The sequence below is a fragment of the Strigops habroptila genome, chromosome 5, assembly GCF_004027225.2.
Source record: "Strigops habroptila isolate Jane chromosome 5, bStrHab1.2.pri, whole genome shotgun sequence".
Classification (NCBI taxonomy): Eukaryota; Metazoa; Chordata; class Aves; order Psittaciformes; family Psittacidae; genus Strigops; species Strigops habroptila.
This window is the reverse complement of record NC_044281.2, coordinates 71658356-71683379: the sequence shown is the minus strand read 5'-3', so window position 1 is coordinate 71683379 and position 25024 is coordinate 71658356. Positions and strand designations below refer to the sequence as shown.

Here is a 25024-nt window from a genome sequence, read left to right as displayed (position 1 = left end):
AGCCAGAAGCATACACTTCTTGACTTTCCTAGTGCTGTGCTAGCCAGGAGCTTCCAGAGTTTGTATGTATGTTCAGGAAGGGTGAAGCAGCAACCCCACAGAGCCGACATTTCAATTCCCTCCACAGGGAAAGCAGGAAAGGGTTATACAGCAGGCAAGACCTCTCAGTGAGAGTCAGGAGACCTGTCTGCAGGCAGCTTGCGTGACCTCAGGTGGATCCCTTGAGGAACCAAAGCACACAAAGTGGAGCTAATACTAATTCCTCCAGAGTACTGCACAGCTAAATCCACTCTTGGCTTTCAGGTGCTCCTGTAGGTCAGCAGTGACACTGGTACCTGAAGGGCCTAGGCAGCAGGACACTTTGGGAAGCTAATTCATTCAGCTGTCTCTGCTAGTTAATAATGCCCAGAGTAGAAGATCATAGAATCATAGATTGGTTTGGGTTGGAAAGCACCTTAAAATCACCTAGTTCCAACCCCCTGCCATGAGAAGGGACACCTTCCACTAGACCATGTCACCCAAGACTCCGTCCAATCTGGCCTTGAACACCACCAGGGATGGACCATTTACCACTTCCTTGGGCAACCCATTCCAGTGCTTCACCACCCTCACCGTAAAGAAGTTCTTCCTTATATTCAACCTGAACTTCCACTGTCCAAGTTTGAACCCATCACCCCTTGTCCTATTGCTACAGTCCCTAATGAAGAGTCCCTCTCCAGCACCCTTATAGGCCCCCTTCAGATACTGGAAGGCTGCTCTGAGGTCTCCACGCAGCTTCTCTTCTCCAGGCTGAGCAGCCCCAACTTTCTCAGCCTATCTTCAGACACGAGGTGCTCCAGCCCCTTTATCATGGCCACATTTCTCAACATGGATCAATAACCCCTCACTGCTCCCTCCATATATGCAGCAAAAACTGTCTGAGGTCTACTCTTACCACTGTCCTGAGAAATTCCCAAGATGGAACTTCAGTGAGGTTCAAAGGAGTTTAGTCAGAATCAGGATGACAAGACGAAGGCTGTATTGACGACTTTGCCATCATGCAGTCATAAAACTTATTTCTTTAAAGCCTTTAGTTTCTGATGTCCCACTGTTAATCCTGTATGTCCAAAAGATTATAATTTAGGCCCCATAAAAAAAACCAAACGCCAGAGTAGCTCCCATATCACACGAGTTAAAAAGCAACCATAAACACCTACATAAGATGCTTCCTCTTCTTTCTGTGTTCTAAATGCATAGGTTACACAGCTCATACACTGGTTTTAAGTGGAGGGTAGAAAACACTTAACTCCAGGTGCTGGATTTCAGAATCACAGAACGCCACCAGGAATGCAGTGGAGATTACAATAGCTGGCAAGATTAATCATATTTTGTACTTCAAATAACAAAATGGTTTTAACAAATGCTCCTTTTAAAAAAAAAAAAAAAAGCCTTTAAAGAACTCATGCAATTTGCTTTCCCTGTGTGGCTGAGGGGAAGTGCAAGGCAGCACTGTCTGCACAGACTTGAGAACCAGCTTGGAGGCCTTATGGGAGTCCTCTACTTCTGCACAACAGCTTTCCACTTCGACTATTGCTAACCATTTACAACATGCCCAACCCACAGTACAACCCCTCCCCACTCCGCTCTTTCCCCACCACACGTATTTTTCTGAGAGATCACCAAGAAAAAAAACCCCCACAACTCAAACTCCAAGAGACACTCATGACTCCAGAGGCCTTCGCATGTTTTCTTCAAGTATATAAGATTTCTCTCCTTCTCCCCCTTTGCAATCCCTTCACTGAAATGCATCCCCACACATGCTTTTCCCAGTGAACACCAAGCCTGTAAGTTGCTTTTCCAAGCCAAGAAACGTTTACAAGAGGTCACGCCACAGAGAACAGGCTCTGCACATTTCCTAAGAGGGTCACACTACATAGAATATCCACCAGAGACAAAGCGTTCCCATCCGGTTTCCCACTTCTTTTGGCATCAACGCTGCTTTTCTGGGTAGGTGAAGTGGCAAACACATGCATTAGGAAAAGGAAACATAACTATGTTTTCCTCTATTGCTTATCCCAGCCCGAATTCCTCAGTGGACTTCTAGGGTCTAACAGAATGATTCTTGCTACTAAAGCCAATTACTATGTTGAGCATTTGGGACTCTCCCCTTCACACACACAGAGGCACCCAACTTTGGATGGCTTTTTTTCTTCCCTAGAACAACATTGAGATAATTTTCCTCTTAGTTAGACATTAGGAAAAACTCTAGTGGTACCAACAGTTAATCAGGGCAATAGGCTGCACTGCCTCCCTAGGCAATCCTGCTGTCAAAGGCTTTTAAGGCCATGCTAGCTTGGCATCGGGTCAGGAAAGGTTTAGACAGAGCTTTATCCTGCCTTGGGGCAAGGGGACAGACCCAAAGGGCTGAGAGGGGCCTGCAGCACTCATCTCTGGCAGCTTCACAAAACACCTCCTAAGCCTGCAGAGTGCAGTTTATTGCCCTCCCTTGGGCACAGGGCCCGAGGCAGCTGCAGGGGCAGTGTGCCGAGTGTCTGGAAAGCAAAGGGGAATTTTGCCTCTCTGAGCTGTGACCCTGGTGACAGAGCAAGGGATCTGCTTCAGCGTGGCAGCTGTAGCTGCTGCATGCAGCTGGAAAAGGGCAGCAATGCCACTTGTGTGGGAGCAGGGAGGCAAAGCGAAAGGGAGGATTCTGAGGCATTCGCAAGGCAGTTTGCACTAGCAGAATGAAAGAGTCCCCTGTGGTGTAGGATGGTGAGGAAAGGACGGGAGAAAGTAAACAACAGGATGGGAAGAGGAACCCCCACCCGAGGCTGCTGAAAGCAGTTACACCCCAGTCACCCCAACAAGCTTCTCTGGATGCAGTTATGCAGCTGCAAGCATGGAAAAGAGCAGGCAGCTCTGAGGAGTGCCAGGATCCGGCCTATGAGAAACACTGGAAACAAACACAGATCAAAGGGAAACACCAAGCTGTATACACAGCTGGGGCTGTCTTCCCCTGTTAAAAGAGATGGGCACGTAGGTTTTAAATGCAAGCTCTTTGTGTGTGCTTGCACATAACTGTGTGCATCTGTGCAAATGTGACTACTCGCCTCTTGACATTACCAAAGCGTGGCTAATGAGTGGTATTTTCTGAGCTGTGTGGAAGATTCCCATGCAGCTGGGCAAAGTCTGACCGGGCAACTCAGCTCACCCAAGGGAACAAGGGCAAATAGGTGGGAATGAAAGACATGGGAGATATAAATCAACCTCTTTTTAGCCTCCGATTTCTACATTAAACCTGCTCCCCTGCTCCCCCTTTCAGAATAACTCATTCAAAGAATTTCACTGAGTTTTCAGAAGGAGCAGGGCACTTCCCGTCTAAGTGCTGGACTTGAGACATGGGGAATTGCAGGGAATTACCCCAAGTTCAACAGGTTGTGTATTTCAGTAGCTTTGGAAAGTCCCTCCTGGGAAGAAAATGTGGAGAACTTCCTGGAAGAGCCAGAGCAATTCCTCCTGCATGATCAAGCCCTGAATGGGAAGAGCAGAGGCACACACTGTGGTGGCAGATAGAAATGCTGGCAGCTGCCTGTTTTTGGGTCCTGAGACACTCTTGGCTGACCAAGCTCTTCTTCAAGGCTAGGAACAGCCACAGTGAGCTCCTCAGGGCTGATCTCACCACTGAACCTCCCTGTTCAGTTCCTTTTCTTTCCTGGGCTGTTCACAAGGAGATCTACCCATATACAAATGAGCAGCAGAATTGAGTCCAGCGTCAACTTCCTTTTCCTTTCCACATATCCCCTCTGAAAGACATGTGGCTGTGCCAGCCTTCACCTTATCCATGCCCTTCCTCTACAAATACACACATTTATTCACATGAAGAACAGTGTCTACTGAATTCCCTCCCTTCGTTGTTGCATTATTCACTGTCCTGGACAGTAAGGTTTGGTACAGGGACCCTTGGCTCTACTCTCCACATGACTAGGCATATCTACAGCACTGTAGAGACAACTAGGGAGGAGCAACAACTGCCCAAGCGAAGGAGCAAGTATTCATCTGAGAACCATTAAGAGCTGTGCTTCTAAATGATTCAGATGCTTTTAAATATTCCACCTTAGCTCAGCAACCAGGCAACTGGGAGATGGCAGCCTGCATTTGACTTTATAAGCATGACTAAGTTCTGTGCAGCTGTTTACTACCTACCCTGATAAACACCACACCCGTATCAGACAAACTGTTATCAGCCTGGACCATGCATGAACCCGCTGATACCGTTCACAGACTCTGTTTCCATGCACGGAACGCTGCACGTGAAGCTCAGTCCTGTTTCCACTGGAGGTTTCGGTGTCTAAGCCTTTTTGTATCAGTTTCTGTTATGCCTCCTTCTTTTCCTCAGCCTTTCCTGGGCAGAAACCCTTGTATAAGATGTAACACTGTGTAACTGCTATATCCCCTTTCCTGCCTCACCTTCTGAGAGCTGAACATACTATTTGTGGAATTTCCCATTCACGGCAATCCCTTCATCTTGAGTCCTGAGGTACTCAAACTCCTGAGCAAAACAATAGAAGCAAAAAGCAGCCTTCCTTTGCAAGAGCTTTTCATTTTTCCCTAAGTAAGTCATGTTGCTTTATGAATGCACTCTCAAAGGTAAGTAATTAACAGGCAAGAGGGACAGAAAATCTCATTACACAGATAATGGGAAGTGATGCTCAGGCAGCAATGTACACATAAAGGATACCTTCAAAAGACAGGCCTTAATTTTTTTTTCATGGAACATCAGGCAGAAGAGCTGACTCATCCACTGCTCTGGAATCCAGGGAGTCCTCTGTATTCTTCCAGACTGGGCCAAATCCAAAACCTTTATATGAGACTCAGCCTGCACTGACAGACTCAAGTGTCACCTCTGAAAAGGGGATACTCCAGTATTCAAAGGCACTGGGAGGATTTACCAGAGAGCAAACACAAAGAGCACTAGGCAGAGGTGATCTGCATCTCTACACACATTCAAACTCCCAAGGTACATGGAAAGGGAGGCAGCTAAAATGACACCATCAACTGCTATGTTCTGCCATGGCCCTGACTTAGCCCTGTCCATGTTACCCAGTGGTTTCATGGGAGAAGAATTCCTGACCCTTGGTTGCATATTGCCCATTTAATTGTTTTATGGTTGTCACATGCACTTTTGGGAGGGAACCTGCCTGGTCTGTTTGCCCACAGCTATGCAAACTGCTTGGGGTGACCAGCACCATTTGCAGCCAGGCAACAGCCACAGCAACTGCGAGATGAAGCCCTTTGATTTCCTTTCCCAGACAAGGCTATGAACATCTGGTACACACTTGTGCTACCCACCACAGCACCCAAAACAAGGGCCTAGACCATACTGCACTGATCCCCCAGCCACCCACAGCAGCAAAGGTACATTTACTTTGTGCCCCTCTTTTCAGATGAGAAAAGGTGTGAGGGCAACATGACAGCATCATGCAGCACCTCCTGGCCCTGGGCAACACTGACAGGGAGGACGCTGAGGGGGACAAAAGGAGTGAGCACAAAGATTTGAACGAAGCAAAGGTGGGACAGGAGAAACTTTTGTGAAGGAGAGAATAAGCAAGCAACTGGCTGGAGATACGGATCAATGAAACAAAGGAGTGGGTCGATGCAAGCTTGTTCCCACATGCCTCTTACTCCAAGCACTGGATCCATGTGTTTCTGCTCCTCGCCTGTTAAATGGGGGTGTCTCACTGCTCCCATCCCTGCTTGGCATACCATAAAGTTATAGGTTCTTGGAGCTGTGATACTTTGGTAAAAATGCGCTACATCCAGAAAGAATGAGAAAGTTTTGTGCCTACATTTCCTACCCCACGCTGAGTTCCCTTTGGTTATCACAAGCCTGCATGGGCTATGTTGCTATGGCACCCTCAACACATATCAGATAAAGATACAGATCAGCACACACAACTTCTGCCCTAAGAGTACAAAGTCCTGAAACTTGCAGTTAACAGCTAATCTGTCTCAAAAATCATATTCCTATTATCTCAGCTTCTCCAAGGCAGAAACTCCCCAAGTGGCTTTTAGCTAGCAATGCTTTGAAGCCCGTGAGCAATGTTAAGACACTTGAACAAGAAAAGTTTTTGCATTAGAATTTCAGGCTCTCAGCACTTCAAACAGCACCCCAGGAAAAGACAAAGAAAAAAAAGCCTGCACAGTCTCCAGAGATGCATTTGGGAGGGATATAGAGCCCTGACGTGTGTGAAAACTGAGCCAGGAAAGCTGAATGCTCGACTTCCTACCTGGGGCCAGATTCTTCCCCAGCCCAATCTCACTGATTGCAGAGGGGATTTGCCCAGTCTTTATTGTTCTTTTCAGGACAGTCATAAACATACAGAGGGTTCAGCCTGAAAGAAAACTGCAGCAACACACCCAAGTAGAAATTTGAGGATGCAAGTTTGGGAAGAGATTCAAGAACCAAAGCTGGCAATGCCGCACTCCAGATACCATCTAAGTACACAGGACTGCTTTCATTCCACATCCACAGCAGCTACCAGACCCCCTCCCGGCTCCCTGAAAGCTGTAAATAACCAGTAACGCACCATTTGATACCTCTTCTATTCATCACTCTGGAAATGTTAAGCACAGGATGCTGAATGCAAGAACTCAGCCAGTAACTGGGGAAACCTGACTGCAGAGCATGTTTCTTTCCAAGATGGGGGTTTCCTCTGAAGTCTCCCTTCTGGGAGGCCAGATGACAAAAGGCTTCTCAGCATCAGAGCGTTATGGCAAGGCCAAGCAGATTGCACTGACAGTTCTTTCTACACTACAGGAAGAAAACGCATCAGAAAGTGTCTCTAAAACACATCTTAGTTGAGAAGGGCTTGGTGATAACTATCTGTTTCTGAAAACTGGCTTATAAGAGTGTATTATTGTGCAAATTCAATTCAACATGTTGAAATAAAAAATCTTGCTTTGTGATATAACCAAAATAGTAGTATTGTTCTTTTTCCTCTTCTTTCTCCAACTGCTGTTGGATTCATAAGGGAGGTGCAGAGGTCTGGGAGCAGAAAGGCAGGCAGGCATGCATCCATTCTTCACTGCACCACTTTGAATTAAAAAAAAAGATAATCATATTGAAACTAGACATTCCAGTATGAGCAGTGCTAAAGGGCTTCAACAAAATGAGGATCATTTTGTTTCCTTCGAATTTTGGCACAGAGACTAATTGTCCCTTTGCAGCAGCTTTACTTAAGAGTTCAAAGTGTTCTGCTGCCCAGCCACCGTGAAACAAAGCCTCTGCAGACTTTCTCTTGTAAGTGAATCAAAATGCTGCCTCTGCACAAGGAGGCAGTTCACATGAACAAGAGTGGTGGTCAGCCAGAGATCCTGATCCCAGTTTTACAGCATCCAACTGGTGAGCTCCTAGAGCAATGCAAAGAAATAAGCACGATATAACAAAAGGCAGGCTGATACTGAATGATGATGACTGAGCCTGAATGTATCCAGAAAGATCTCTCTGACGGCCTTACCACAAACGACAGACTACTTCTCTCCAGGTTAAGCAAAACCAGGCACAGCAGTGGAGTAAGTTATCCAGATCTCCTGAACTAGAAGAACACACTTCAGCTCTGCTGGAAATTATTAGTCTCAGCTGAAAACGGAGGCATATCTCATGCGAGCAAGGGAGTTGAAGACAGCTAGCTACCTCCAGCTCTTGGTTCATATTGGTCATGGAGACAGGAGGGTTTAGCCACAGATCCCACAAGGAGCAAGTTGGATCAGTGCATGCTCTGACCTTTGGATGAGTCAAAGAAAGATGCATGCTCAGCTGTGCTGGACGTGGTTTGACTGCTGCAGGGAACATCACAGGTTCCAAGTTTTATTAATGAGGAAAACAATATGTACTGTCAATGTTTGCTACATGAAGCTAACATGAAAACAAAGCCCACTCCAGAGAACAAATGAAATTTACTGGATTAGTTCCTTGTTTCAGCTCTCCTGATAAATAGCACTGAACTCAACACCACATTGATTAGTTGGTTCAAGACAAACACTGATCAGATTTCCCTTGGCAAGTATATACAGCACAACAAAAGCACAATTATCCATGTCTATTCAGACTAGCGAGGATTCTCTATACTTTCATTTCCCTTCCCTCGATCTTTCCCAGCCTAGACAGCATGTCTGCACTATTTAAGTGCCTCATGTTAAATGCTTTCCCCTCCTTCTTCTCTTGCACTTTGCTAACAGACACACTCAAGTCTCTGTTCTACAGAAACAGAACCAAACTGTGCTGCGGAGCCTCAGAAGGCCCCACGTTTCAGTGCAAGCTGACCCAGGTCATGGTTTTCTCCTAAATGTTCAGTAGGGTTTTTCCTTTATCTCATCTGCTACCTCAGCTCTGCGTGAGAAACCAGCCGAGAGAAACACTGCAATCAACAGCCTCTCTTAAAGAGAGAATGGGTGGGGAATCACAGAAGACAAACAGGGGATTCTGGTAAGAGTCAGAAAGGCTAAAAAACACAGTACTCAATCATGGTGATGTGTTTTGCCTTCACTTTGTTTCTGATCATCTCAAAAGATACCAGAGAGGAAGGATCTCGCACCACCTCACTCTGTGGTTTTACACTAAACACAACTCTTCAGCAACTTGGGTTAGAAGTTTTGCCTCATTTGGACTTTGCCCTTTGGCATTTTAAATGAGGTGGTTTTGCAGAGCCCCAAGTTCCGTGGTATCTTCAGAAGCTTTTCATTTCAGTGGTTCTCCCAAGGTCTCTTTCCCTCCTCAGGTCTCTCAATTGTTTGAACTAAATTATTGTTACCATAAGAAAACACTGTTCCGATAACTCATTCTTTACTCAATTACTCAGCTTTGTTTTCCTCCCTTCTGCTGTATTACAACGCAATCAATCATCACCGAAACCAAATAGATCAATTGAGGATATACAGAAAAACATTCATTATTCCTTTTTAATCTGATCAATAGCTTTCTAAACAGCCTTCTTGTTCTACAAGGAGACATAATTCCTCTGACAGATATTACCACTACATTGGTCTACCAGACCTGCCACTTCACAGAGCAGCAGGGGAGTCATCTCAGTGCTGTGCACGTTCTCCTAACACCACATTGACCACATCATTCCAGAACTGGTGTGTGTCTGAAACGGTCACAGACAACAGTTCATTCTGCTTTCTGTGTCACACACACCACTTAAGCTTGAATTTTATTTATTAGCCTTTTTGAAGAATATATGACACTAGCAAAGTTCATCTTCCCGTCACTTGCTTTATCATGTTTTCTTTTATAAAATGATGGGGGTTGCTTACAAAGCAGGTTTTTTGTTAGGCCTGTTAAAGGACTCCAAAGTACTGTTTTAGTTATGGCCTTGCAGCAGATGAGAAGCAGAATGCTGTTTTCTGGTGTAAATGCACGCTCTGACTCATCCTGGGCAGAGATAAACTGAAACACATACCCATTAAATAAAAAACACAAACAATTTTCCAGCACGAAGATTAATGACAGATAATAACTATAAATTAACTTTAATCTTTTATAAATCAAACAAAGCCCCTTACACAAATGTCATTGCAATCTTTTCAGATCAACAAAAAAAAAAACAACAAATCAAAGCAGAAAGCAAAGTCGCTTGAATATTAGAGCTAATATTTGGTACCAAATCAAACAGCTCCTTAGCAGAACCACTGGAGTGCTCGTGAAATGTTTCAAGACTGAGACAAGGAGTGGAGCTTAAAACACCGCTTTCGGTTTTTTAATACATTTTTAGTTACTTTTCGACATCAAAGGGCCACACGATTCTTAATCATGCAACATTGAAACAGCAGCTCTGCAACACTGAGGCCGAGTTAAATCACATATTCAGAAAGGAGGAGGGGAGCTATCGGTTTTCTGCTATTCTCTTGCTCCTGCTTGAAAGAAACTCTGTGTAACTGGTGAATGGGTTAAAACCAAATTGAACTGAACATAAGCAGGCTGCTGTTCACAGAAAAGAAGGGAAAAAGCAGAGTCAGAGACCTAATAGTGGACAATTTTGAAAATTACAGCGTGTGTCAATAATGAAGATAACAGTGAGATTCAAAAGGAATAATCTCAAATAATAGGCAAAATGAGCACCTGCCAGCCACAAAGCCATTAGTATCAGGGCTTTTATCTTCGCAACAGTTAAGTCTGGAGACACTGACAAACTTAACGACACAGCAAATAAAACATGGTGAAAATCTAACCGGGAAGCAATCCCCTCGGCTCAGAAACACTGCCTGGAGTTTGACAATAAATGCTTCCAGTATGAAACTCTGTTCAAACGGTTGGTAATAAAAACTGCAACCCCAGTACAGCCACTGCAGGGCCTGGCTGGCTTTGCAGAGGTGTGTAGCTGATCAGGCCACAGCGCCCGCATTAAGAGACAGACAATGCCAAACCAGAAGCAGCGTGCTCCTAGCCAATGATCCCAGATAGAGGAGTTGGTCCATACAGACCACCCAATGTGATCATGAGTGTGCCCTTCCTAAAAGGATGAAAACCAAGGGCTTGTAAAACCACGTCTGAGGCACAGACCTGGAACATAGTGCCTCGGAATGGGAAGCCCTGGAGAAGAGACCTTGCTGAGGAGGCTGATGGTTGGGAGACTTCAACCTGGACCAGGTAGGGACTAGGGAACATAACTGAAATGGAAGGAGAGGAAGACAGGAATATTACACCAATTGGGAATACGAAGACTAATTCTGTAGCAAGCAAACAGCTTGTTGACATTCAGAAAAAGGTGGCATAAGGGGAAGCACAGGTAGTAATGCTACTCTCACTAGTAACATATATAACAAAGTGATGGACAGTGCTCAATCCTCATGAAATCCCCACCCCAGGTAGTATTACTGCCTTCAGTTAAAGCCAGAGAATCAAGGCAGCTCAGCTCACACAGATAGCTGCTATCAGGCACATCCTAAATACACCAATACCTGCCAGTCCCCAGCTGGACAATACGCATGTAACTCAAGCTGCCAACGTCTCACCCACACGGAGTCTGAAGCTTCACTGCCTGCACCACAAGCCTCAGGGTAGAAAAAGATGGCCACATACCCATGCAAACCTGGCCAATGTGAGAGGAGCAGGTTTGTACCGGGGAAGATGGAGACAGCTCTGCTCTAAAGCTGCGCTGAGGGCAAGCAGCGTTTGCAGTAACAATTAGACATGCAAATAAGCACATTGAGAATTAGTGACGGTTTACTGTTGTCATGGAGAAAAAAGCACCCTCTGTGCTGGGTCAGCCCCAAGCACTGCATTTTCCTTCCCTCATCGGTAAATAAAACCGGAGAGCGCACTGGAAAAGCCAGGAGCCAACACTTCCCAACACTGCTCAACCTGTGACCGGAAAGGTTGAGATTTGGAGAGCAACATAACCCAAATAAAAACCCTCCCTGCATCACCCCGGAGAGACAGGACCATGACAGCTCTGTAGATCCTCAAAGCTACCAGGAGGTAGAAGCACAACCTGGAAGAAAGCACCCACACCATGCAAAGGCCAAGCTGCTTCCCAGAACTGCTGCTGCTGGGGAGGAGGAAGATGTGGGAGAAACTGAGGGCAACATGATGCATGAGGCACTCAGCTCTGATTCCCTTAAAGATACATGGGAAGATCTTGTCTGAATGGAAATACCCACTTGGCTCGAAGCCTCTGTGTATCTTTGGCCATCCCTTGTTGGGGACAGTCCTCCCATCCCTTGGTAAATGATGGCTGCTAAGAGGGAAGAGGAGGCAATCAACCTATTTAAGACTCAGCTTTCCCACCCTGGGGGTTTCTTCATAGGAGCAGCTGGCCAGAGCACTGCCTTTGTTCCAGCAGCCACAGAAAACACAGACACCCCCGCTCGGCCCCCCTAAAATCCCACAGAAGAGCCAAGATAAGTTTATAATGGAAACCCTGCCACAACCTTAACTATAGCATCCTGAATGGAAGGCGATAATCTGATCTGTGTGTGAACTAGCTCCCCTTGTCTCAATGGTATTTATCTTACTTTAACTCCTGTTACAAAAGGGTTGAGTCATGGAGCAGAGCCAGCCAAGTAACAAAACTGCAAGGCTTGCTAGAACTTCAGATTCAAGGATAAACAGGCACAATCCTAAAACAGGTTGGAAAAGAGAGTCTTCACAGGACCTCCAAGCCTCTGGACAAGGGTATTTTCCTTCTGCACACAGTGACTGTCACAGCCAGTGGAGGGGTAGCAGGCAGAGGGTGTAGAGCACAGAGCTCTGCCCTTCGGTTCATGGTTAACACGTGTTGCCCAGGGCCCAAGAAACCTGATTCCGTAGCAACCTCATGTATGGAAAGGGCCCCAATCAGATTTCACTGTGTCAGAAGAAGAACAGTATTTACTCTGCATACAGATTAGTCACAAAACTGGGTCACTTCTTGCCTTTTCAGAGGGAAATAAAAACAACCCAAACCAAGGCTTCTTTTTCAGATCTTTTTGTATCTTCCCCTCCCCACCCCAACTTTTAAAAGGACATGATGCAGTGTGGCCATTCCCAGCTGCCTAAGCTGATCCGACAGCACCTGCATGGGTAAGGTTAAAGCACATCACACTCAGGATCCAGCTCAGCAGCTACTCACCGGTTCTTTTCTAGTTCATTGTGCGTAGACCTGGAAGACAAACAAAAATTTGGATTAGCACCTTTGACCTCTCAGCATCAAAGTTCAACTGCTGCAAGCTCTACACATCCCCTGTGGCACATCCAGCCTAAAGCCAAGCAACTACATATGTTCAACTCTACAGCTGTAACCTCAGCCTCCCTGCCGATGAGATCCTTCCCCTCCGGTATTTATCTGCTACGTGCAAAGCTGCCACTTCTACTGGTGCTACAGAAAGTGCTCCCTAGAGACTTAAATGTACCCAAAATCCCAAAGAGCCAATGATTAGAACAGGGGATCAGAATCAGCCATTTCCAGACTCTTTCTGGCTCTGCCACCAACTCACTACAAGGCTGTAGTTATGTTTCTTTATGCTTTTGTTTCTCCATCCACGCTGTAAAACTCTTGGTATCACCTGCTCGCACAGGAGCTCACGGAGTATTAACTTATGCACATCAAATACGTGGGAGCATTCCTGCAGGACTGGCTCTGTGAGGACAAATCCTGGAGCCCTTTGGCAGTCACACACTAGATTTAAGTAACTTAGTAGAACCAGACATGGGCAGCATGTGGGCAGGAAACAGGACAGCAGCACTGCCGCGTCTGCAAACATCAGCGGTACTGAGCAGCACTTTTAGGATGCCTGGAAACTCCGCAGGGATTGGAACTGCACTGCCACAGCACCAGCTAACAGGGAAGTGAGTGAGCCATCAAGTGGACCTGTGACCACTTGACAAAGGAGGGGGCTTTGTCTTTATACCTGCCCACCACACCAAGCAAGCTGCCAGCACTCGAGCTCACAGCTTGAAAACGAGACCAACTAAAACCAAAGGGAAACTGGTGAGTTCATTCTCCTCATTCATTGCCTCTGTGATGGCAGCATGAGTGGCAAAAAAAAAGCTTAAATCCTTTCAGGATTCCTAATCTAAGGATGTTGTCAGTAACTCAGGTAAAGTTGTTGAGGATTATTTAAAAAGGATAGCCACTTATCCAGCATTTCTCTTTAACAGAAGGTCACCTTAAAATAAGAGTAAAAGGAGCCCAAGAGCTTAATAAAAAGGATCTATTTTCTGTAATTTGGCATCACATTTCTTCCGGAGCTCTGAGAAGATTATCCTCTATCCCCCATCTGGAGAATCCCACAGAGAATTCTACAATTAGGGAACTGAATGGAGGACGTGCTCCAAGGGAAACCCTGTCATAATTAAATGCTTCTCCAAAAAAAGGGAGGAGGAGCACTTAACAGGTGTCAGAACCTCACTGAAGACAAGGAATAAGCCATAGATGTCTGTGACAAACAAGCTAAATGAGTTTTAGCTGTGGGTGGCCAGAGGTAAAACAAAACGGTGCCGTATGTCTGTGCAAGGTACCTGGCACAGCAGGGTATGGGACACTCTAAAGGCGAGGGACATTATGGACAAACCCCTAAAGTTGAGGGAACTCCTTCCCTCCCGAAAAGAAAGGATGCCTTCCTTAATTTCTGTTTCCCAGCAATCAGAACCATGAACTATTTAGCCCAGAAAATCTCCCAAACCAAACCCATATCCCCCACGGAGTCTAAACCAGCAAAATCCATTTGCCCAGGCAACCTGGACACAAACTAAGCCCCCAAGGCTGAGCTGAGGCCTGTTCAAACCACTGCCTGCATGTTCTCTGGAACAATGGCCACACTGGTTTATTTACTGTATGTTCCTGCAGGAGACTTTGCCCTCTTCTTGGCTATGCCATTAGCTGTTATGAAGCCAGAGCTATGTAATGCCTTGAATTCCTATATTATATCGAGCCAATTATGAAGACCAGCACTGAAAGAACGAAGTTTGGCCCACTGCTGTGAACAAAATTAAACCAGCAGGCTTCTCCCTACTCCTCTCACACAGGAGACTCTTTATTACCTATCTGCCTTCTGATGAACAAGACAACTGAGAGGGGTCACAGGCTTTTCACCAAGTCAGGATATTTATGCTGTGACTTTTAACCATATCTGTGGCAAGGAAAAAAACCAAACCCCAGCTCCCCCGCCAACACTTTTCCACTGCAGCTGAATGCAAAGGGAAGAATGTCAGCAATGCTGGATGAATCCTACAGGGATGTTACTTCTCTTACGTGCCTATGCTTTGCTTGGTCTTACTGGGGCCATTTGGAAGAGCTTTAATTTTTCCTTTCATCTATATTTAGGGAAAAAACCCAAACCACTACCACCAATCACTGACTCTTCTGTGCCAGTTTCTCTTTGCTTGGACAACAGATACAGGGGAAAAAAAAACCCCTCTCTCTTCTGTTCATAATTCATTTCATTTTCTGCAGCTCCCGATCTAGAGATTAATTTTCTCCCCTCATCTTTGGGCTGCATGTTACTAAGATTTACCTGGAGTTAAACAAGGACAGTGCTGTCAGTGAAGTGGAAAAAGTACAGGAACCTCTATTGATACTACATTCAGGAAAACAAATATCTTTTAAATAGGCACAGAAACACATGTAACTGGACCTCTTTAACCCAGCTGGGCTTATCATCAGCTGAGAACCTCCAGAGTATCACCAGACTGAAACCAAAGCTCTACCCTTATGTGCCACCGCCAGCTTTCTGATGGGTACAAGATGAACAGCACAGCTATAAACTGTTGCAGCACTCAGGGAACGTTTCAGGGTTACCTGTAACACTCTGCCTGTACAACAGCAAGGAATGGGTACATTCAGTGTGGTGTTGCTTTGCTGCTGTGAACAGTCAGTCACAGCCTGTGTCACCCAGTGACATAAGGACACTGCTGTTGAGAATGGACCACAAGCCAGAGGAACTCAGATACCCGCTGTCAGGAGGACAGGGCAGGCAGGCCCTTGCCCCCACCTGCAAAGCTGAAACCACAACCACACAGGTATGGACACGTTCAGAAAGGAAAGCAAGCCCCAGCACACGTACTGGCCCTGCCGAAAACCTCAGCTGCAATAAAAGGAGCTCAAGCACAAACCGTCTGCAGGGCTCTCATTTAAAAGTCAGGTTTCTACAGCAGGCAGTTCTTTAACAATAAACTTTAAACACCCAAAGTGATAACTACTCCTAAAAACTGAAGGAATGTTATATGAGGAGGAAGATCCTGCTGACTGCATTTTGAAAACGGCTTGGGAAGAGATCAAGAAAGAGTTTTAGAAGCTGAATGTAAAGGAGCCAAGCAAACAACAACAAAACCAGGAGAGCAGCCCTGGTTTTAAGCAACAAGAACTTGAAAAGGAAGAAACTGAAGTTTATCCCTCTTTACCCCAGATACCTGCAACTGCATACAAAATAGGAAGAAACAGGGAAGCACTAACTGTCAGTCACTCTAATTTAAGGGCAGATGCAACAAGCCTTTTGCAGCAATTGCTGTGATTCTGCCTGCAGCCTTGCTACCGAGCACTGTAACAAGGTGTTGCCAAAACATTAAGCTACCCTGAATTCCCCAGTGAATCAAACACAGTAAATAATATGTCCCTTTATCCCATTTTCTATAAATAAAATCTCCTACCATGGCTGATCCAGTCAAACTTTCCCCCAGCACAGGTAAGCCAACAAAGCAAACTGCAGCAGGGAGGAACGGGAGCACTGAATTCATTTGTCATCGGGTTTTTCACTGTAATTAAAATCACGGAGCTGCCACATGACATTAAACACTGCTGACCTTTCTGGTTTACACATTTAATATTGATAAACAGCCTCACTAATGTGTTTGCAGCATATCTGCATTTTGGTTTGACTTCTCAGTGAGGTAACTGCTTTCTAGTGTGAAAACACAGCAATCCAGAGTCCTTGTCCTACGTGATACACAGATGGCATCCAGAGCCAAGGACCATGTCACCTCCTTGTACCTGGTCACCCTTCTGCCTCTATCCAGCACCAGCTCTGGCTCCAGAAGAGCCCAGGGCTCCAAGAGCTCCATCACAACAGAGACACCAGCAGCTCAGGAGATGCTGCTGCCCATAAGCACTGCCCCCAGGTAAAGGGGGCAGTGAGAGTAAAAATGACCTCTTCCAATACATGTCCTCAATGCCAACACAAAGCCAGTGCTTCTCCAAATTCACTCATCCCACTCTGCTCTAACAAGAGATTAATCAGGAAAGAAACATTCCATCACCTTGTGCAAACTAAGGCACAGTTACCTGAATCATCTTTAGCAAAACAGCAAGAACATCCATCCACAGACCAGGCCAACTGCTTTCTGCCTTTCTTCACTCGGGTTCAGCCATCTCTGCTGCTTATGCATCACCACACTACATACAATCTGGTTCTTCTTTTCCTACAGACCTTTCCCACCTTCTGGCTCTGCTGATACTCATTCACTTGGCCACCAAATTCCCCTGCAGGAAATGCCTTCTTCCATTCCCCAAGCCAAGATCAACCCACCCTTCTGGAACCAGTGAGCTATATTACTGCTCTCTCTTTTATGCAAGTTCTTCCTCAGAAATGACTCCTATTGGAAGCAGCTGAGTGACAAAACAGAATAAATGAAAAGGAAGGCTGATCAACAGCTATTTGCCATTTTAAATCCACCTGTGCCCACAAAACAAAACTTACTGGTTGAAGAGCCCCAGTGTTTTGCCAGGGTTTCAAGTAGCAGTAATTCAACACCACGAGTAGTCTATGAAACCAACTGCACGAGCCATAGACTGGGAGGCCTGTGGAGAAGCTCCACCAGTAGCAGCACATGAGGCTTTCAGCCCAATGGTAAGACAAATGATAGCTGTGCAAAAGTCAAATCTTCCTCCCCAGATGCAGATGCTCAAGGGCTGAGATTCTAAGGGAGCTGTGAACCCACCTCACCTCCGGCAGTCCCAGAAGCCTGGCTCTCAGAGGGCTGCATGGGAGCCTTGGTTGGCAACACAGCAGCTTATGGTACTTCATTAACACTGCCAAGAGCTCCTACAGTAAAGAGTGGGATTCAGCTGAACAGGAGATGGCATAGCTTGAGCAGAAGTCCTGCTGCTGCTGTCCTTATGCCCTTTGCAAGTACCAGCCTCAAGTCTAACAAGAGCTTCACCTCAGCCTTGAATATCAGCAAGTCTAACACAATGTTTCCTTCCAAACAATACTAAAGACAAAAGTTATCTTAGTCATCACCACCCCATGATGCCCCCACACTGTTTGGCCTCAAGGTCCAGCATAAATGCCTCTCCATAAGGAGCAGAAGTGAGGAGACAGAACAGACTGTTTCACCTTCTCACTGACGTCAATGGCGATGCACCAGATTAACCTGGCCCCAAACTCTGGCTAGTTTTTCTGTCACTCTGAGATGGACACGGTATCAGATTCCTCCCAAGGCTCTGATCAAAGCGGTTTTCCCAGGATCAAGCCAGACCCTTTCCAAAGTTCACATTCTCTGTCTCCAAGAGAGAAGGGGACACAGCACTACTGGCACCTGTTCATGTTTGTTCATCTTTGGAAAAGGAGAAATGGCCCCACAGTCTGTTTTCAGCTCAGTGAGGGGGAAAGAGCTCCTTCGTGTGGTTCACAAGTGCAGGAAGCACCTACCCCTGGGTTTGTACAGTGTCCTGAAAGCCTCCTGCAACACTCAGTCAAAAGCCACCTCAAAAGCTGCACTGCACACATCCCTTAAAGAAGTAAATGTCTCCAAAGCCACCTACTGTATTTACACAGCCCCCCTCAGTTTGGTTCCTGCTCTTCAAAATCATTGTTTCTGTTTGCAACACTTCAGAAATTAACTCTTCCCTAACTTTTTCCCTAACTCTTCCCTAACTTTTTACGTAGGGGAACACCACCAACACAAATTCCAAGTGATTTTCCCAAGGTCACAAAAGAACTCTTGCAGAGCACAGTACTTATCTTGGGTTCCTTGAACCCCAGGACAAAGCTTGCATCAGTGGGTTGCTGTTCTCAGGCATCCCAGAGACGTCTAACAAGGACATTTGTGTCAAAGACAAAAAATACATAATCACTGTAAGCTGAAAGTGGGACAAAAACCCCAACAACCCTCATGCTTTGCCCACTGTCTGCCAGGTGATCCAACCCTACTCTCAGGCACCACTGTATGAGGTGCCAGGGAAGAATCCAAAATAGGCGCCAAGAGCAAAGTACTATTAGTTTCCTGATAAAACCAATGTGACAGACACATCAGGCATAACCCTCAGGTGGGGAAGGAACTGCAGCTGCAGTCCCAAACAATGCACACTGTTCTGTTGGTGCACGTTCTGCTCTTTCAGCACAAGAGAGGAAAGAGCAGGAAGACAGCTCCTCCTTGCTGAACACCACAAGTCTCTCCTAGTTGCAGCAGTGGGCTCCCTCAAACCGGAGCAACACCCCATTAAGCCGCACCAGGTAGCTCTCTGCAGGGAAAGGGTTTTCCAAGCCAGGCCACACGACAGCAAGAATGTTGTTTTGCATTCAGTGCTGCAATGTGGGGCCAGCACAGAGGTTCCCAGCTGGCTCTCCTCCCAATGTACAGGCTGGGAGCAAGCGTGCCTTCTCCTGTCCCACCTGAGACTCTGTGTGCAGGGGCTGGTCCCAAGTGCTAAGGGAAAACTGCCCCATGTCACACACTCCCTCACGCAGGGCCCTGCACGGCCAAGAGGAACTGGGTTTGCTGAACAAGCAGCTATTCAATATTTTGCTTTCTCCCCATTGTTCAACGTGTGGCCTCAAGCCAAGCCCTGCTCTGAATACAGAACCGGTGGTTTCCTTCCAGGCTTCTCGAGAGGCTCGCCCAGAGCAGCAGCCAGGCAGCTCACAGGCACGTTTGTTGTCAAGCATCCCCGCTTTCCAAATTGGAAGCTAATGAACAGGGAGATCAGAGCTGCAGCTTCTCATCCCTCTGAGTGTCTCCAGACCCCCAAGGGCCTGGTTTTCTGGGCCACTTTACATGTTCAAAGCACAATTCCCGCTGGTGCCCCTTGTGGCTGTGCACCATCAGCACTTCCACAGCTCAGATCCCAGGCTCGTTTCTTGGGGGAAAAGAGTCACAATGCAAGGAATATACTATTTGTGGGTTTCCTGTGACCAGTCAGAGTGAAAGGTACTTGCTGAACGTACACGGGGCTGCTGACAGGAGCCAGTGAGTTCTCCAATGTGCTATTCACTGCTCCATTCATCTGCCTTCTAACTTCTGTGATGAGTGAGCAAAGGCCCTACAGAAACCACCTCCTTCCCTTCCTGCCCACACTAACCACATCAGAAGGGGCTCGTGCACATAGATCACACACAAAGTCTGATGTATGTTCATTCTGGGACGTACCTTTGCCATTTCAGCAGAGAAACTCTACCCCACCTCCCTTGGAGGTGCAGAGGCCAACATCTTCTATAATGATTCAGAACTAGGTCAAATTCAGGTAGATTCTCACAAGTCAGGAAAAAGTGTATTCTCTGCTTCATTAAAGCCAGCTTCGTGTCTGTGATCCATGATGTGAGATGAGCTTCTCGCAGACAAATTCCTGACTTTGCTTTTTTTTTTCTTTAATACATTGACAAAACCATGCTTTCATGACCTGGTGAGGAGCAACATCAGGTGGCTTCACCTCCAAGCTCCGCCATGAACAGAGAAGAGCATGGCACAGAATGAGAACAGCAAAATACAGACACTTCCTCACACTGGCGCCAGGTATGTGCCGTCCTCCAGGTCTCTTCCAAGTGCTACCCTACGCAAACCTCCCCACATGAACAACATAAGCAGGTAATTTGAAACAAAATGAATTATTTAAGTAGAATGAGGCACAGACTTCATCCATCCCCTGCTAACACCTTAATATCTCTGCTAACAAAGTTTTCTCTGTTGAATATTCAAGTGTATTACAGAGCAGGGTGAGGCCGGACGCTGCAGGAAGCTCTATGCACTCCCTGCCCCGCTGACTTCCAGCAGGCTCCACAAGTCTCACTGCATGGTCAGCGACCAGTCTCTTCCAAGGCCACACCACAACCAGTATCACAGCTGCTGGTGCCTGCATGGCAGAGAGATCACAGTAACTCCCAGAAAGAGAATAAAGACACAGGAGGAGATTTTCAGTCTACCTAGAAAACATAGGATCCTAAGTCTCATCTTCTTTCAAACAGCCACAAGCTCCAAACCACTGATTCTGCTTCCTGAAAACAGGGTTAGGAAAGTGTGTGCATTACCCCAATGTACAGATGGTGGGACCCATGTAATGTACAGATGGTAGGACCCATGTAGGTCATCTGACGTGCCCGGATCTTGCAGCCTTTCGGCAGCAGACTTGGGAAACGATCCAAGGGCCCAGCATGCCAGCCCTTTGCCCTATACCATGCTTCTTCCCACACATAACATTACCCTTTCGAGGAAGATGGTCATATCCAGAAATAGCCTTAGCAATGTCATCTGCAGAGCAGCAGTCTGTTCGGGCAACATGTACTTCTCTGCAACATGCATCTTCTGACCTAAAGAAACTGCCTTCAGATGCACTGGGGAAAAGGAGGCTTTTTGAGTAAACACCACCTGACTGAAATGCACTTTGTTTGAAAAGAAACTGATGGCATTTGTATGGCTGTGGGCCGGGCCAGACCTTCTTCACTTCTATTTAGACTTTATCTCTCATGTTACAACTACGTTGCTGCAATACTGTGCCTGGAGATGAAGAGAGGGCAAATATACTTGAAAACAGGGAAACACAGTAACAGTACTGTTAGCTACACAGTGTTAGGGAAACTGAGGCACAAAAGCTCACACAAACTGTAAGAAAATGAGGAAGAAAACCCAGATGTTGTGATGTCTGTGGTTGTGTTCTGTCAACAGAGACATACTCATCAAGCATCTGGGAAGGCTGAGAAAAGCGGAAGAACTCCAGTTTCTTCTGTCCTTACAGTTCTGGCTCACAAGCAGCAGCAACTAACATGAAGGCAGCGAGGTGGCTACCTCCCACTGCTCCCAGATGGCCAAGCTACTTGTGAAGCAGTTCATGAACTGCTGCAGTTTGTAGCCTAACTGTTAAAGGGAAACCAGAACTGGAACCATATTTCCTGCCCATGTCTATATACCGCTTTACAGCTGCCCAAGCATCTGGGCAATGACCACTCGAGTAACTGTCTCAGCAGCAATCCCAATGTCATCTGTCCCTTCGCATAACTTCTCCCTTCTTGATGGTGTAACAGATGGAAAGAGATAAATGAGAAGCGTTCAGAAAATAATCAACCATTTTGTGCAGAGGAACTTTAATCAAAACTGAGGCAAAAGAATTGCTCTCAGTTCACATGTCTGCTTGTCACAGAGGCAAGCAGGAAAGGATAAACAAGTAATTGAGATAACGCTGGAAATCATCTAGGCTACTTCAAACTGGACTCCTAAAGCAACAGGACTGAAGTGAAATCACTTTCACATCAGAGAATGGAAGTACAGTAGCAAGCACAGAAATGAGAGATGGGAATATATCCAGCAGGATGGAGAAAGCAGGCCTGTTCCCTCTGAGCTGATCAACAAGGCAGTGTCTCATCGAGAAGAGATCCAGGCAAAGGCCAGCCAAGTGTACAGCCCCAGAGACCCTCAGCCTCTGATCAAGAGAGCCCAAAATAAGTCAACAAAAACAAATCCTATCTTTGTTGGTTCAAAAAGGGGTAGGCAGTAGGAGCCAACACTCCCAAGAGGAGAACAAACAGAAGTCAGTCTTTGAATTTGGACAGAAGTTTGTCAGGAGGGATCAGGAGATGATCAACAGCAGGAACTCCAAAAAGCGAGACAATTAACTCAGCAGCATGACACTGACTGGTCTGGTTGGGTCAGAAAGAGAAATAGATTTGAAAGCTCAACCAGGAGCAAGCAAGGAAATAGTCAGTCTTACCTACAAACAGGGGAGCAGATGGAAACATACAGGTGACAACCAATACATTGTCAAGCAGCGGGTCAGGTCAGGTTAAACAAAAGCATGAAGGATAAATCCCTGCAGGTGTTGGGGGTGAGGCGTTACACGGAGAAGATACAAACATGATCAGAGTGGAAAATGAAACTAACAGAACACCTGACAAACAAGGAATACTACTTAAACCAGAGAACTGACTGTACACTGAATATAATGGGAAGAGAAAATGACGGAATTCCAGGAAGAGATGACCAGGTTTAGCCCCACCATCCCAGGGCACCAAATCTCTCTAGGAGCTGGGGCTAACAACTGAAGAACCAAAGTTTCTTGTCACTGCACCAGCACTGCTATCAGTGATGCAAACCAGCCCACGGCAGCTGCAGCATAGCACTACCTCGGCAGAGTGCTGCAACACGTAAAGTATGAGCCCTGACTAACAGCCCCACTGCCGCAAAACATCATGCTCCTGGAGAGGAAGCACCCAAATCTGGGAGGACAAAGGGATCACAACCCTTCAGCCACAGAAAGTGACAATTCACAGCAGAGTGATGCTGCAGTGGTGAGTTATAGCTAAGTTACATCAACATCAACAGCTGGGCTTGCTTTGAGTTTATACAAAGGCCTCCTTGCACAATTCAGTCAGTCTAAAGAGACCACAAATTACATTTTACACCTACTGAAGGTATCAAAGTATAAATTCATCCCAGAATCACGGGTTTCTGCATAGACTCCCTGCCACGCAGATGTCCCTATGGATGGCTATGGTACTAATACACAAAGGAAAGCAGCAACTGCAGCTCTGCAGGATCATCTTTCTTGGAGGGCTATAAAATAAAGAGGGTAACAAAGGGGAACACAGTGGGATCCCCCATGGAAACTGCTACATCAGCCCTAGCACTTTTGGAGGCCTCTTTCCTCTCCAGGGAGTAGGGGTTTATGCTTCTCATGCCATTTGCTGGGTTCACCCTCACTTTCTGTATTTTGTCTAGTAAGCTGCCAGTTGCACTGCAAAGCCAAGCATCACTGAGAAGATGCTGCATACAAAACCTCGCCTCCATGGGGAACTTTTTTTCTTCCCAAATTGTTGGCAGGATCTCAGCTTCTGATGTAGATCAGCAGAGACAAGGAAAGGCAGAAGTTATTGCCAGCAGGTACAGAAACTCCAGCATAACTGTGACTCGCTTGTCTACACTTGCAAATTGCATTGGGGCAAATTACATCAAATGGGCAGATGGGATGTGCAGAGGCTGAATAGTGTTGAGTTGCAGCCCTACCTGCCAACATGCTCTCATCAACTATATTCCAGTACAAACCTGCAGGACAGTGGGATTCCTTAACAGCTCAGCCATGTCCAGTTTTCCCTTCTTGAAAAATTAACCACCATATTCATATATATGCTCTCTACTGGAAGGCAAGATCCCATCTCCAACTCTTTCTAGCCAAAATTTCAACAGCAGCATGAAGATTCCACGCAGTAATCCCACTGTTCGTACATTTGTCACAACGTGGCATAAGTCAAAACATGGCACAGCAAATCTCCTCCCTTCTCTGGTTTACACACGTGGATTTGTACTCTATGAAGCAAAGCCAAGTCCTGAGCCATCAATAAAGCTCCCTGGCACTACAAGACTTGAGAGAGAAAGCAGTCTCTGTCCCCAGCACACTACACAAGGGTCAGATTCTAACCCACCTACACCCAGCGAGTCAAAACTCAGCTCGCAGTAGCTGTGGAGTAAGGTGTGATCCGGTGTGAGTGCAAGTGGCTGCAAAAAGAAAGCACTCACCAGCAAATAAACAAAGTATCATCCAGAAACAAGTAACAACTGACACAGGGAAGGAGGCAGCAAAGCTGACAACAAAGCCTCAGAGATCAGACCTCTGCGATGGGAAGAAAGGGGTAGGGGCTTTGTGCAGAATAGCAGACCAACATGGGCTGACACAGCGATCTGCTCTTTCAGGAATCTCTGACACAAGACAGGGAAACCACTCAGCCCCCTGTGCCTCCTCTGCCCCAATAAAATCAGCACTGTCCTAACTCCAGAGGCTGCAGGAAGGACTGAAAACTGACAGGTACTCAACCATCGGTGCAACGGGGAGGCAGGGAACCTCCTCTGACAGAAAAGACATATTTAAAACTGTGCTTAAGCAAGTGTTCAGCAGCCTCCCTACTCCTCCCCTGCACAGTGAGGTACTGAGCTGCACAGCACTGCTGCTCTTGGGAAATCAGGCTTTCTCATGCACCAGACAGCCAAGATTGACTTGCAGCTACACATGCCACATCCTTTCAGCTCCTGCACCTGTTTGTGAGCCTGCAGCACGTGAAGCCATCACATGAGGCACCTAATGCAAACCTACCTGCCCCCTCGATCCTTGCTCAGGGACACTGTGAGCAAACTAAGCTTAAAGCCCATTTCCTACCCTCAAAAACCAGCTTCAAAGGTTACGAGAGTGGAGGGCTACAGAGAAGATTAAGCACAAAACCAAGTGATGGGATTTAGAAGCGTGTAAAAAAAGTTTCAGATGTGGCAGAAGAGAGTGCAACGACAGAGAAAATGAGCTGCACCACTAGAATAGCCAGAAGAGCAAAGAAACCCAGACACCCAAACTTTTAAGATACCGTGTCCAAAATGCCTTAC

The 25024-nt window shown here is 46.3% G+C and overlaps 1 protein-coding gene and 1 long non-coding RNA gene across 3 annotated transcripts in view; one reads left to right on the top strand and one right to left on the bottom strand.

Annotated features, from left to right (window-relative positions):
• Nucleotides 1-25024, bottom strand: part of MXI1 (MAX interactor 1, dimerization protein) — a 57681-nt gene that overhangs the window by 17519 nt on the left and 15138 nt on the right. For both annotated transcript variants that reach the window (XM_030488778.1, XM_030488779.2), the window contains exon 3: nt 12591-12620. In XM_030488778.1, coding sequence (XP_030344638.1) covers nt 12591-12620 — 30 coding nt within the window. The remainder of the gene's footprint in view (nt 1-12590; nt 12621-25024) is intronic.
• On the top strand, nt 1759-6596 carry LOC115609073. The gene is made up of 2 exons (XR_003991728.1): nt 1759-5307; nt 5424-6596. It is a non-coding gene; the product is annotated as an uncharacterized LOC115609073 (long non-coding RNA).